The sequence below is a fragment of the Tamandua tetradactyla genome, chromosome X (genome assembly GCF_023851605.1).
Source record: "Tamandua tetradactyla isolate mTamTet1 chromosome X, mTamTet1.pri, whole genome shotgun sequence".
NCBI lineage: Eukaryota > Metazoa > Chordata > Mammalia > Pilosa > Myrmecophagidae > Tamandua > Tamandua tetradactyla.
In genome coordinates this window covers 92,916,149-92,931,477 of record NC_135353.1, presented here as the reverse complement: position 1 = coordinate 92,931,477, position 15,329 = coordinate 92,916,149, and the positions used below count along the sequence as shown (strand labels likewise).

Below are 15,329 nucleotides of genomic sequence, written 5' to 3'. Positions count from 1 at the left end.
AACATGAAAAAATTAGAATGGCATAGTTCACATATCCCTAAAGAGGGGGAGAAAGACCAAGGGTGATGGTGGAGTTATACAGAGAAGGTCAGGTTAACAAATGAGTATGAGTGTAAAATCATTATTTCTTTTAGCCTTTAGAGCCTTAGAGCAGCTAGAATAAAAACTTAAAATTGTGGAACTGTAACCCATAGCAAACTTTGAAATCCGTTCTATAACTAATTGTTACGATGTACTTTGAAATTTACTGCTTTTTTGTATATATATTATTTGAAGAGAAGGAGGAGTATAACAGAGATAGGATTTAACAAATGAGTATGACTGCTGGATCATTATATTGGTATTTCTGTTGGTCTCCAGTATCTTGGAGCAGCTAAAAGAAAAATCGAAGTCATGGAACTGAAAACCATACCAAATTTTAAAATCAGTTCTATAACTACTTGTTCAGATGTACCTGGAAATTTATTGGGGTTTTTTTTGTATATATGTTATATTTCACAATTTAAAAAACCATTAAAAGAAAATCTTTCATTGGAAGGAATAAAAACACTAAAATTCACAGAAGAAAAATCAACTCTCATTTAGCAAATTTATATAAAGAACAGACATAGACACATGTAGAAGAACATTTAGAAAAGTGTTTAAAATGGATATCAAGTAAAGAACATAAATTTAAGGGACTACAGATACCCATGCTATTAAACTTTTCTTAAAGCAGGTAAACATTCATTAAATATCTTCATTAGCATCAATAACATCCAGAAATCATTAATCTCCCAAAATAAGTTGAGTAACAGTATAGACCCTTCATCAATAGAATACCCACACCAAGCTAGTCGTAAAAAAAGCCATTTGCATATTTTCTAGTTTGAAAGGTGTGATTGTTTAAAGCTGTATGCATCCCAGAAAAGATCATGTTCTTTTATAGGAAATTTGTGAGCATATGGTCTAGTCAAACTACAACTAGTACAAGATCTATTAACAATGGGCAGCAGTCTCCACAACAAATTTTCTATGAAATGATTATTTAGTCCCACACAGAGAAATCATGAAAAAAAACCTGTGGAGTATTACTAAACATAATTAAGCATTTTTCAACTATAAAGTTAACATGTATATGGGGGACATACATAGAAAACCTGATACACATATAAAGTCTCAGCTTTTAGTTAATGTTGAAAAAAATGAACACATTTCAAGAAATCCAGCAATTTGCCTTTTTTCCTCAAAACCTCAATTTTAAATATGTTTTACATTCTGCACAAAGAATATTCCAAAAGTAATTATTTTGTGTGTGGGGGGGGGAGATTCTTCACTCACAGACAACTACACAATCTCTAAAGGTAAGCCTGGTTTGATAATCCTCAACAATAATACTAGCAAACTTCAATATACTGCTATGCTATCACTGACAGTCATACATAGGGCATGTTGTTAAAATATGACTATCAGAAAATGTTTGATCTATATATCCATATTTATATTGAAAACATTAAGGAAAAATAATGTGTTTTCAATGCCACATTGAATTGTATAAATGTAACTATAATAAAACATTATATAAATGGATGTCTTTCAACAAAAGAACCAGTTTAAAATCCAACTAACTGGTATTCAAACAGGCAAATGGAAACTTAATAGTACATTCAAATAATTGACTTTAAAATTGTATATATAATTAAGCAACCTGACAAACTGTTTGATGTTACTACTCTCCCTTTCATCAAGTACATAAGGCCTAAGCTAAAAAATTTGGAATAAATTCTCAGTAATATATAAAATTCAAAATATATGGTTAGTCTACTACTGTACATTTTTTAACTGTGCAACCAGAAAAATGATAAAAATTAGACTGTCAATCAAATTATAATATTCTGTCATTGTTCATTAAATGCAATTAAGTAGAAATTAATTTATGGGTTAGACTACTTTAGCTCACAATATCATACATTTATTCTCAAATATAAATAAAACTAAATAACAGTATACTGAAGTGAACTTATTTAGTCATAGCTACTAATATATTCAGGACATGGCTAAGTTCTTAAAATGAGTTCAAACAGCTTCAAAATAAGTAATAGTGAAGTCTGTTGCAAAATTTGCATGCAAATATATCTAAGTATATCTAGATTTGGGAATTCTAAAGTATTTACAACCTCACTTAGTTTCAGGACTATCAAAACATTTGGCTACAATCTAGCCTACATATCTTTATTCTTACAAACTCTTCTTTTAACTGATGAAAAGATGCATTATAATTAAAATTAAATGCCTGAACAAGAAAAAAGTTTTATAGAGATTTATTACATCAGAATAGTTAAGCATTTCAAATAATACACTATTTGCCTCTTCATGAGCAAACACTGAAAATTCATACAATATGGCTAAAAAGGGGAAAAGAATAGGGATTATATACACAATTTATACACAATTACACAATTGTGTACAAATTAATACACAATTATAATATACTGTCTTCCAAAGTACACCCCAGTCAATTAAGTAAAACTGATTAAAAACATAATAATAATACTAATTCCAAGACTTAATCATGATATGCAAACAAATTTTAAAAGTTACTTAGTGCATATTGAAATATGCTCAAATATACAGTCTACACTAAAATAGTACAAGATGAATAGTACAAGATGGTATTTGTACCCACCCTGACTGGATAACCCACGGGGTATGAGATACCTCTTCGGTATAATGGATATTAAACAAGTTAATGTGCCTAATATAAAAGCATATCAAACTGAACATAAAGAAAGATATGCCCAATATAAATTCAATTCTTATCAAAACTACTCAACAGGGTTGTATTTTTTAAATACAAATACAAGATGAAGTTAAAGATGCTTCTCAATACTTGCTAATTACAGACATATAATCAGGTAACTTAAGATATGAAAATAATATTTATATTTTAACAAGCTGTATTACAAAAAATATCATACGTTAACACTCATTTTTGAGTCTACATATGAATGTAAGGTTCACCACTCACAGGTAATTAGGATATAGAATGTTTTAAACATCATTAGCCTCTTAATATTTGAGGCCTCATAATTTACAGAAAAACATAGCACCATAAATAATGATGAAGAATTAAAATACTTTAAAAGAGAAATAAAATTTGAAATACTTTCATAATCTGGCTATGATTATATACTACCAAATCCCTGAAGGATAAATTATGTCTTCACCATTCCAATCTGGACCCCATCCCATTCCAAAAAATAACTAGAAATATATTTTTAATAAAAATTAAGTAGGTAAACAGCATCTGATTGTTCATGATTAAGCCCTAGTCAAAAGTGCAAAACAAAATTATTATTGTACCTTAACAAATATGTTCTATTATTTAGCAGAATGTTAATCTTTCAAACAGAAAAAGCAAACATTGGCAAAACGTAAAGTAGACCTAGAGTAACAACCAGCCCCACAGCATTTACTAATTCAAAGTTACTTTCCTACAAAATCATGACAAAACTACATGTATAGTTTCATGTTTTCTTAACTGTAGAGGTGTACTATTAGGAAAAATGAGGATTGACAGTGCGTCCTTTAATAAAGTCATCTCAAGTCTATCATAGGTTTTGGTGCTAAAATTAATCAGAAAATTTCACCCAATTCTTTCATTTTAGATAAGAACATTTTAACAAAGGGCAGTTAAGTCATTTGCATCGTTGTGAGAAAAATTAGAACTGTAAGTCTAATATTCTTATACCCCAAATTTCCAAAATTCCATCTACTACACTACACTGACTTTCTATTGAGGATTATGAGTGTGGGAGATAATATAATCCAGGAAGGGGTTAAAAGATAATGCAGAAACACTATAGTAATATTCTTTAATACCTTTATTTTCTCTATTCTTCACTGCCATGATATAGGTATGACACTGCATTCTTTTCCTTCTACTAGCCTTCTCTTAGTTGAGTAAATCTATACAGGCTACACAGCTTCCATTTAAAACTACTGTTTAAATCTTAATAAAGCTAATACTACCATACTGTCTGCTTCCATTTTATTGAAAAAAATATTAAAGTTTAAATCAGCCTAGATACTGCATGAACTAATGCTTAGTCTGAAAGTGATTTCTTAATCTTAAATATCTGAGCAATTTTTTTCACTCATAACAGGTTTTAATAAATACGACCCCAAACTAGAAGGCAGTTGAAAAATGGTAATTAAATATAGAGGAGAGAGATGTTCTATTGTCACCACTTTATTGACATGATTCATTTGTAATCGATAATGTCAAAATTAAAATATTTTTAATAAATTGCTGGTTTACATGAAAACATAAAAGTGACAGTACTGCATTTATAACACACCCTATGCTAGGTGTGTTAATACTTAGAAATATTTACTTTCTCTTAAGGTTTCTGGAGTTTAGCCCATTTTCGGACCTTTTTTTTTTCCCCCAAACTTGCAAGAAGACCATGAGCGAGTCTTTCTAAGGCAGGCAGTCCTGGTTTTTACAACCTGCTTGTTGTTCAATTACTGCTTTTCTGCCCACGCCTAGGGTGTGTTATAATCTTTTTAAAGTCCTTACAGATGAAATCATACCTATTCTCAGGATCATTGTCGTCGTCGTCATCATCCACTGTGACAGGCACTGATTTAGATAAGGCTTCATCTCCTTGGGGGAAAAAGTGTACTTAAAATTAGCTTTAAATTATCTATATAAGTAATCCATGTAAAATAAAACTGAAAGCCAAAAATTTTAAAACAACCTGTGGGTTCTAAATTCTATTCTGGAATCCAAATGTAAGAAAAAAGAATTTACATGAAAAGTACAGTGGGGGAATTTGTGAAGTGCAAGGAATAAAAAGATAAACAGTGGGATCATATATATTTCTGAGTTCATTCCCAGAGCACAAGGGTTTTAACATCTACCCTTCCCAATCATGATTTTAGATCAAACATTATCAGATTAGCATAAATTGCTTACTGAACAGACTTTGTATTGGTGCATTTTAGATTTGAAGTTAACAGGTATCTAATTTATTCTGTATCACTGAAGAACTGTAAAATTTTGAATATTCTAATAGTACCAAGATATATTAAAACATATTTAGATTTTCATGGTATTCAGAACTAGAATTACCCAGAAACACATTAGTAAAACATTTCTTGTAAAAAATTTCCATTTCTATCCTTTGATCAAATATCTAAAGAGAAAAATTTATGTGATCTGTTGTACATAAATTTTACCTCAAAAGAAAAAGTTACCACAATATGGCTAACATAAAGGATTTTCAGCAATAATATTTATTTTTTACATATATACAAGTACTGGTCTATTAAATAATCTTATTTCATATTACTTCTTGCAAAATTCATCATTCAGTATACCCATGTAACTTCAAAATACATTGTTGTCCTACATAATTTTAATAATAAGTCTTACACACAAAATTCTTGACTCACTGATGCATTCTATATTAAAGGGTCCATATGAAGTATTTTATTTCCCACTATGAATTTTCTGATGTGAAATTTGGCTGAAGATTTTCCTAAATTGACTTTAGGATTCTAGTTTTCTTTTGATGCAGTTCTAAACACAAATGTTGGACTCAATCAGAAAATAACTTTGAACATTAACTCAAACACTTAAAAAACAAGATTATGATTCTTAACTATTATCTTAGTTGTATTATATATGTACATGGCAAGGATGAAAACAGATAAATAAATACACTATACAAGTAAAAAAAGAAAAAAGTTGCATACTATACATGCTGAAGTATTTATGGAGACGTTAGGTTAATATCACAATTTATTTTGAAATGCTTCAAAAATATTAGATAGGTCTCAAGGGCATTACACTGAGTAAAAAGAGCCCATTACATTACATACTGTATGATCATTACACACTTATGATTCCATTTTCAAAATAACAAATTTATAAAAATAGAGAACAGATTAGTGGTTGCCAGAGATTAGGAATGAGAAGGGGAGAGAACTGTCTATAAAGGAGTCTACAACGGAGTCTTGTGGTGATGGTGTGGTTCAGTGTCTTGATTATGGTGGTGTTTACACAAAGCTGCATATGCACACAAATGCATAGAACTGTATTTAGACACACAGAAATGTGAATGAGTGTATGTAAAATTCAGTGAAATCTGAATAAATCTTCAGTTCCTGATTTTGACATTATAACACACTTATGCAATGTTATCACTGGGGGAAGTTAGGTGAAAGGTATAAAAAAACCTTTCTGTATATTTTTAGCAACATTTCATGAATTTATAATTAATTCAATATAAAAAGTTTAAAATGCCCAAAAAAGATTAGATACATTGATTAGTAGATAGAAGGACAGGTAGATATGCAATAAAGTACCTATAGTAATACTGTTAATGTTAGAAACTTTTCTGTATACTTAATTTTTTTTTCACACTAAAATGTTGGAGAAAAAATCTATAGAGAACACACGTACATAGGTCTGGATAGAAATATAATAAACATATAAGAACAAAAATAAGTCCAATAATGTCTTTGCAAACACACAATAAATACCTCATTTGAACAGACCAATCTTCAAATGCAGTATTACTAGTAATATTACTGCCATCCATCTTTAATACATCTTTCAAAATTTGACACTCCCTTAGAAGCCTAGTTCAAATGCTACCAGTTCTGTTAAGTCTTCCCTCAAATATTTATATTAACTAGTACACTTGCTATTTATTGCAGAGCCCCACTGTAGTTTCATAATTTTCTTCTGGTATTCTTTACTTATATACAATGATTTATCTATGTCTGTCTTGCTCACTACACTGCAATCTCCCTGGATCACGTGCTTCATCTCTGTTGCTCACACCATTTCCAATCTTCAACTTCTAGGAAAATGTATCCATAATAGAGTACCCAAATGTGGTTGAACAAAGCACTATCCTCCAAATTCACCAGAGGGAGTGAATCTGGACATATTAGGGGAATAAGTAAATTTTAACATACTTACATATACATACAAGTAAATTATTAAAGAACGTCATTTGTCATTGGCTCACACCCAAACTTACAATGAAAAACAGTATTCTTGGACTACTACTTATTTTTAAGCCTCTTCATATTCCTTCCTACTTAAGTCTACTGCCAAAGCCCAATTTTTAGATTTTTTAAATTCCCTAACAAATTTCTCTTCTTTTTTTTTTTTCCAACCTGAATAACTGGTTTAGTCCAAAGAAATATACAGGGTAAAGAAAATCCCAAACAACTAGACGTTATTCCACAAAACAACTGAGAAATATGCCACTGCTGTAGTGCTAGATCCTCAAGAGCCTTTCTAGACATATATTAAGGGAAAAAACGCCCTCCTATGGAACACACAATAATCTACACTAGTACTGATTTAAGGAAGGATTGGGAGATGCACCCATTTAAATACTTGACACACATTCACATCACTTCTTAAAGTCTACTGAATGCACACTACACACTACACTAAATACAAGAGAGGTTTATAAAAGAAACCTTTACAGGTCTCAAGTCAAGTGATATTTTGGTAAATGAAAATTCCTAAAATATATGAAATCAAACATTCATTTTCACTAGAGAAGCTGTTGAATCATGGAGAAAGTTTTTCAAAGTAACATTAGTTCAACAGCCTATAATTTACTAATAGGAATACTAGATACAACCACAATTTATTACTTGTATACTACAATCCTTAATAAGAATTTTACCAGCTAGACCTTGAAGAAGCAAGCCACCATGGTTCTACAACTGCAAGGAAATGAATTCTAACAGCAATCACATGAGCTTGAGACAGAGTACCCCCACACACACGACCACCAAGCCTGAGATAAGACCCCAGCCCCAGCGGACACTCTGTAAGATCCTGAACAGTAGATCCATATTAGGACATGCCCAGACTTCTGATACACAAAACTGTGAGATAATGTACGTTATTTTAAGCTGAAGAAGAAAGACAGAGAGAGAGAGAGGGAGTTTTAGCAGCTAACCTAAAAATGAAAACACTGATTTGGTATCCAACCATTAGATTCTACACTTTGAATAAAAGTCCACAAACTCTTACATACAATTCTGAAATATAAAAGTATCTAAAAGCAAAGTTATTCTCAAATGTGAATGCTCATATTTTTGCTGCAAAAATATCAGTGCATTTAATTATAGGATGCTGCCTCAGACCCCATTACATATTAGATGGTAATTAATCTATATTATCTTTCTAAGAACAAAGAAGTTGCAAATTCTGAAAAACATTTGGGGGGGGGGGACTTTGGCCCTATACCAATACTTGGTATTATTCCCAAAAGAGCTGAAAGCAGTGACTCGAACACACATTTGCACACTGATGTTTACAGCAGCACTATTCACAACTGCCAAAAGATGGAAATAATTCAAGTGCCCATCAACAACAGATGAGTGGATAAACAAAATGTGGTGTATACATACAATGGAATATTATGCAGCAGTAAGAAGAAATGAGGCCCTGAAGCATATGACAACATGGATGAAACTTGAGGACATACTACTCAGTGGAATAACCCAGAAACAAACGGATGGATACCACATGATTTCATTCAAACGAATCCCCTAGAAAATTTAAACTCAGAGTATTACAATGTAGAATATTGGGGACCTAGAGACACACAGAATCTAGAGAAGGGGGAACGCACACACTTGTTAACAAGGTTGAACATAAATGTATGGGAATGGATAGAGGTGATGGTAGTTCATTAGTAGGAATATAAGTAATAGTGCCATATTAAAGGCAAATATGACTGAAAGAGGTTGTTTCGAGCCATTATATCTCACCAATTAGCACTACAAATATAAATAAGTTCTTGCATGAACTACTTCAAAGGTAAGACACATGTATAAAGAGTTAATAATAGAGGGGTTTAAGGAAAAAACTATCTACTGAATGCTATAGTCTACATTTAACAGGAATAACTCATGAGTACCACAACAATACTACAGTTAAATAACTGGGGGTGGGGAATAAGAGTTAAAGAGAGCTTAGGATTTTCTCTTTGGTGTGGATGTGTCTGTTATTTTTCTCTTTGGAGCAATGAAAATTGTCTAAAATTGAGAGTGATGATGACTGTACAACTAAGTAACGATACTGTGAGACACTTTATTTTGATAGAATATACAACTATATGAATATATCTCGACAAAACCTGCAGAATCAGAATAAATAAATTGCAAGAAAGATTCAGGTGTTCAGAAAATGTGGAGAAAGAGGTATACACATTCAATGTTGGTACAGTAGCGGAATGGTGCAGCTCCTCCAGAGGGTAATACAGTGGATCTACGGGAAGCTAAATAAAGGGCTGCCATTTGATTAGGCAATCCTGTTACTGGGAATATACTCAGAAGAACGGAAAGCAGGGACCCAAATAGGCATTCACACACTGTTATTTATTGTGACATTATTCTTGATACCCAACGGATGTAAGTAGATGAAGGGAACATGAACTGACAAGCAGAAGGGCTAACTGTGATGTATACAGAAAATGGAATATTGAGCATCTACAGAAAGGAACAAAGTCAGGAAGCATGCAACAAAGTGAATGAAACTTGAAGTCATTATGTTGAGCAAAAAAAGCCAGAAATAAAAGGACAAATGTTATATGGTCTCTTGGGGCCTAGACTGTAAGCTCTTACAGCAGTCACATTCATCCCTGAGCTTTAAGTGTTATTTCAAAATTCTGAGATGTTGTGCACTAAGTGTATAACGTGGTATTTACATGGAACTCTGGGTACTTGCGTGACACCTAATACTCAGAGTTGGAGTTCTGCAGCTTTCAAAGTCTGCACTGCTCTGTATAGTAACTGCTAAAGAAGCTAAAAAAGAGATCAGCCTTCAATTAGAGATAAGAACGAATTTGATTTGGTTGGGACTAAGGTAAAACAGAATATAGGGTAAATGATGATATTTTCTGTATTTTAGAACTTCACTTACTGTATGGGACCAAAGGAAGAGATGTTTATTTTGTTCAAAACTTAAATTTTCTGCAGTGCACAATCTAACTTAACCTGTCTGGCCAGCTCATTTAAACAACCTAAATACATGGAGCCTAGAACTGGGAACAAGGTCATGTAATTCTTTATGGCTTCATGTAATACCCAGAATACATTCCAGAGTATTTTGGGCAGATAATTTAAAAGTATTGGCAAAGTCCCTTGAGGGACTGGAGAAAAAATATAGAACTATGAAACTTTCCCACTGGGAAATCCGTAATACTCTCTCAAATATTAGGGACTCCCAAGTTAATAGGTTAAGCCCTTGATCTTGAGGCTTGCTCTTAAGAAACTTATTTCAGTAATAGAGAAGCTAAGCCTATCTATAATTATACCTAAGGTCACCACCAGAGAACCTTGTCTGTTGCTATGTGGACCCTCTCTCTCTAAACCCAACCCTGCAGACAAAATCATTACCCTCTTCCCCTACATGGGACATGACATCCAGGTATGTAAGTCTCCCTAGCAATGTAGGACATGACTCCCAGGGATGAGCCTAGCCCTGGCATCATGGGGTTGAAAATGCCTACCTGATTAAAAGGGGGAAAAGAGAAGTAATAAAATAAGGTATCAGTGGCTGAGAGATTCAAATACAGTTAAAAGACTATTCTGGAAGTTATTATTATGCAAGCTTCCACTAGATTTGCTAATTGCCATTGCATGCCATGCCCCAACCAACAGTATTACTGAAAACCCTAAATAATACCCAGGGCTGTGTCTGAGACGCTATAAAGTTTCACTCATTAAGTTTATTTTTCAGAAACCTAAAACCCTTTAGCTGTTACTATGCCAGATAATCCCTGAAACCCAGAGGTACCACTCTCCAAAACCAACAACCAGCTGCATCTCCCTATCTATAATATCAACTCCCCTTTCCCACATGAAGAAGTTAGAATGGTCACTGTCCAAATAGCCCTACAGACTGGGAGAAGGATCAAAGGAATTATAACAGAGAAGACGGGATTTAACAAATGAGTATGACTACTGAATCATTAAACTGATATTTATTTTAATCTCCAATGTCTTAGAACAGCAAGAAGGAAATACCTGAAACTGTGGAACTGTAATCCATAGCAAACTCTGAAATCTCTCCTGTAACTTTTGAAACTTACGGCTTTGTTTGCATATGTTATATTTCATGATAAAAAATGTTTTCAAAACAATGATAATGTAATAAAATCCCCAATACCAGTACACACACGCATGCAAAAAAGAATCATCCCAACACTCTGGAAAGGAATAAAAGGATGTATGAACTGAGAGAGGGATAAATCAAAACACAGCTTTCAACTCACTAAGAAAAGCTCATAGTGCCATTGCTGTTCCCCACACCTCCCTGGTAGAGAGAGTAGCCAATCTATGGTACCAAGAGTGGGTCTCTACCCTTCTTCCCAGCATATGTGATCCATATACACAGGTCTGGGATCCCTATATTTCCTGCCAATGGATCCCATGGCAGCATGGAAGACTGAACCAGGAAATCTATCTGGCTCAACCTCCCAGGATTTGCCCTGCAGGCAGAAGCAGCTTCCAGACAGCTAAAGCACTATACGGAAACAATTCAGTCAAAGCTGCTCAGGTAAAGGATTAAGTGTTTTAATCTGGAGGATACTGGAGGGTGAGAAAGTTTATTTCTTAGGGACTACAGGACAACTCCAATATCTGTAAAGCAGGGAATTCCTAAAGCTAAGAGCATATATAAACCCAGACAGCGATTTCAAAAAAGACAGAGAGGAAGCTGCATTTTCAATTCCCTTGGGCTGATCTTACTGCTAAGAAGGCTAAACTCTAAAGGAAAGCACACACCAACACAGACAATTTACAAAGACTATGAAAGGTATTTCTTGAATTGGTTTATTTTTCTTAGGTCCTGACAAACACGAAAATCTCTTCCATATCATTAGCTGGATAAAAACTTATGGAACAGACAACTCAGAGACTATATCCCAGAGAGATAAATCTTTAAAATGTTAGCAAGTACAGTGCATGACAAAACCAAACAGACAAAAAAAACAAGAAATGACGGCTCATGGAAACAAACAAGATAAAAATCCAGAAATCACCAATAAAGAACACCAAACTTGAGACATACCAGACAAAAACTTTAAAATAACAATCCTCAACATGATAAAGACTGAGATGGTATAATCTAGGAATACATAAAGTGTATAAAGATAGTGACTAAATGTAGAAATTTTAAAATGTTTTACACGAGGAAGAACAAAGGAATGTCATTACTGCAAGGTGTTGAAAATAGATAATTAATATTTTAAAACTCCAACTTACGTGTGAGAATAAAGCAAAAAATATTTATTTGGTACAAAATTGATATTTTGACCAGTGCATTTCCTAACATAACTTATGTGGACAGCTTAACTGAACACCGTAAGTACATGGAACCTTGAGTAGGGCATGAGATTTTGTAAATCTGTCCAGAGTGATGCTCGATAAATCCCAGAAGGATTTGAACAGTGAATAAAAAAGTATTTGCCAAGTCCCCTTTGGGGAATGGTGAGAAAGGGGTAAAATTCAACTTCCCCAAGGGGAGAATTCTTCATATTCTCACAAGCAGTAGGGACAACCAAAGCAATAGGCTGAGCCCCCAATCTTGGGGTTTGTTCATATAAAACTGAACCCCGTACTGCGGACGTCCAGGTCAAGATGGCAGCTTAACAACGTGCACATCTTAGTTCATCCTCCAGAACAACTACTAAATAACCAGAAACAATACAGAACAGCTCCTGGGGCCACACAGCGGACACACAGCGTACCCCAGCCTGGAACAGATGGACTGGCTGCAAGCACCCCCCAGAACCATGAGTTTCCAAAGATGCGGCCACCAGTGCCCCCCTCCCCACAGGCCACTTCCCAGAGGGGAAAGGAAAGGACTTTACCAGAAGCAGGGACTGGGCACAATCAAACGCCAATTGTGGAACTAATTAACAAATTCCGACTACTAAAAATAGGCCCCCAGCTTAGGTGAACCTGATCAAAGTGGAGGTTGCTCATTTTTGCCCAGGCGCCAAGGGGGCAGGACTGACAGAAAAAGGAGAAAAAAAAAAAAAGAAGGAAACAGAGGTTTCTGTGGCTGTGCTTCTACAAAGGCTTGACTGCCTCTGGATACAGCGACAGGACTTTTCAGGCTGCAACTGCCCCAGGCATAGACAGAAGTAAGCACTTTTGGGGGCTTATCTGGAGCTTCTGCCTTCCCCAGGGGAGGGGTGAAGCCCTACCCAGGTGGAATACCCCCATGAAGGAATTCAAACACCAGGGCTTGGTAATTTGAAGCCATTTAAACCAGCCTACAACCTCTCCTCTGTCTCCACCACGCCCTCAGCAGGGAGAGTCTGCCAAAGTTAAAGGTACCGCATCATCTTATGCTGGTGGGACCTGCAGTCAGACAAGCGCCACATACTAGGCAGGATAAGAAAAACAGAGTCCAGAGACTTCACAGGAAAGTCTTTCAACCTGCTGGGTCTCACTCTCAGAGAAAACTGACGCAGGTGACTCTTTCCTCGTGATAGGAGGCCTGTTTGGTCTGGGAAAATCTGGCTGGGGTCTATAATATCTAAGTAGATGCTCCAAAGTGTGTGGGGGGGAAAGGCACCACACAAGCAGGGCAAGAAACAAGAAAACAAGAAAAATTCTCCTCTGTTAAACAAAACTTAAGCTAAAGGTCCAGATAAAGCGGAACAGAATGTCAAAGAACAGATAGACAACAAATTCATCCAGCAAGAAAACCCTAGATAAAATAAGTGAAAGCAATCTCCAGAAAAAACTAATTGAGGAAATTAAATGCCTAGACGCCAGCAAAAAATAACAAATGACACTAGGAAAACTGAAGATATGGCCCAGTCAAAGGAACAAACCAACAATTCAAATGACATACAGGAGCTGAAACAATTAATTCAGAATATACGAACAGAAATGGAAAACCTCATCAAAAACCAAATCAATGAATTGAGGGAGAATATAAAGAAGGCAAGGAAAGAACAAAAAGAAGAAACTGAAAGTCTGAAAATACAAATCACAGAACTTATGGGAATGAAAGACACAGTAGAAGAGAAGAAAAAAACAATGGAAACCTACAACGGTAGATTTCGAGAGACAGAACATAGGATTTCTGAACTGGAGGATGGAACATCTGAAATCCGACAACAAACAGACACTACAGGAAAAAAAAAAAGGAAAAATATCAGCAGGGACTCAAGGAATTGAAAGACAATATGAAGTACATGAATATACGTGTTGTGGGTGTCCCAGAAGGAGAAGAGAAGGGAAAAGGAAGAGAAAAACTAATGCAGGAAATTATCACTGAAAATTTCCCAACTCTTATGAAAGACTTAAAATTACAGATCCAAGAAGTGCAGCATACCCCAACGAGAACAGATACAAATAGACATACTCCAAGACATTTAATAATCAGAATGTCAGAGGTCAAAGAGAAAGAGAGGATCTTGAAAGCAACAAGAGAAAAGCAATCCATCACATACAAGGGAAGCCCAATAAGACTGTGTGCAGATCTCTCAGCAGAAGCCATGCAGGCGAGAAGACAGTGGGATAATATACTTAAATTATTAAAAGAGAAAAACTGCCAACCAAGAATTCTATATCCAGGAAAACTGTCCTTCAAAAATGAGGGAGAAATTAAAACATTTTCAAAAGACAAAAAATCACTGAGAGAATTTGTGACCAAGAGACCAGCTCTGCAAGAAATACTAAAGGGAACACTAAAGACAGATACGAAGACAGAAGTGTGGAGAAGAGTGTAGAAAGGAAGACTATGAGCAAACGTAAAAGGAAGGAAAATTAGATAGGACATATAAAATCCAGAAGGCAAAATAGTAGAAGAAAGTACTACCCATGCAGTAATAACACTGAATGTTAATGGATTAAACCCCCCAATCAAAAGACATAGTCTGGGACTTCCGGAGAAGATGGTGGCTTAGTAAGACACGCGGGTCTTAGTTCCTCCTCCAGAACAGCAACTAAAGAAACAGAAACAATACGAAACAGCTCTCAGAGCCACGACAGAGACCAAAAAGACAGTGTACCCCATTCTGGAACGGCTGAACGGGCAGGGAAAATCCGCTGCGGTGAGATACCCGAGGGGTGTGAGTTTTCCCGGCCGGGGCGGCTGGCGACTGGGGTCCCCTCCACGCACGTGGCTCCCCGGTCTGACTGGGAACGTTGGATAGCGGGGCCCTCCCGCCACGCTTGGCGTCTCGGGCCAGCTGGGCAATTTGGATCGGCACTCCCCCAAGTCGCGGCAGCCGGCGACCCCCCCCGCCTCCACGCGCAGTTTCCCAGGCCGACTGCAA

The 15,329-nt window shown here is 35.3% G+C and overlaps 1 protein-coding gene across 6 annotated transcripts in view; it reads right to left on the bottom strand.

Annotated features, from left to right (window-relative positions):
- Window positions 1-15,329, bottom strand: part of ATRX (ATRX chromatin remodeler) — a 423,319-nt gene that overhangs the window by 243,692 nt on the left and 164,298 nt on the right. For all 6 annotated transcript variants that reach the window (XM_077145058.1, XM_077145060.1, XM_077145061.1 and 3 more), the window contains one exon: window positions 4,576-4,648. In XM_077145058.1, the coding sequence (XP_077001173.1) occupies window positions 4,576-4,648 (73 nt within the window). The remainder of the gene's footprint in view (window positions 1-4,575; window positions 4,649-15,329) is intronic.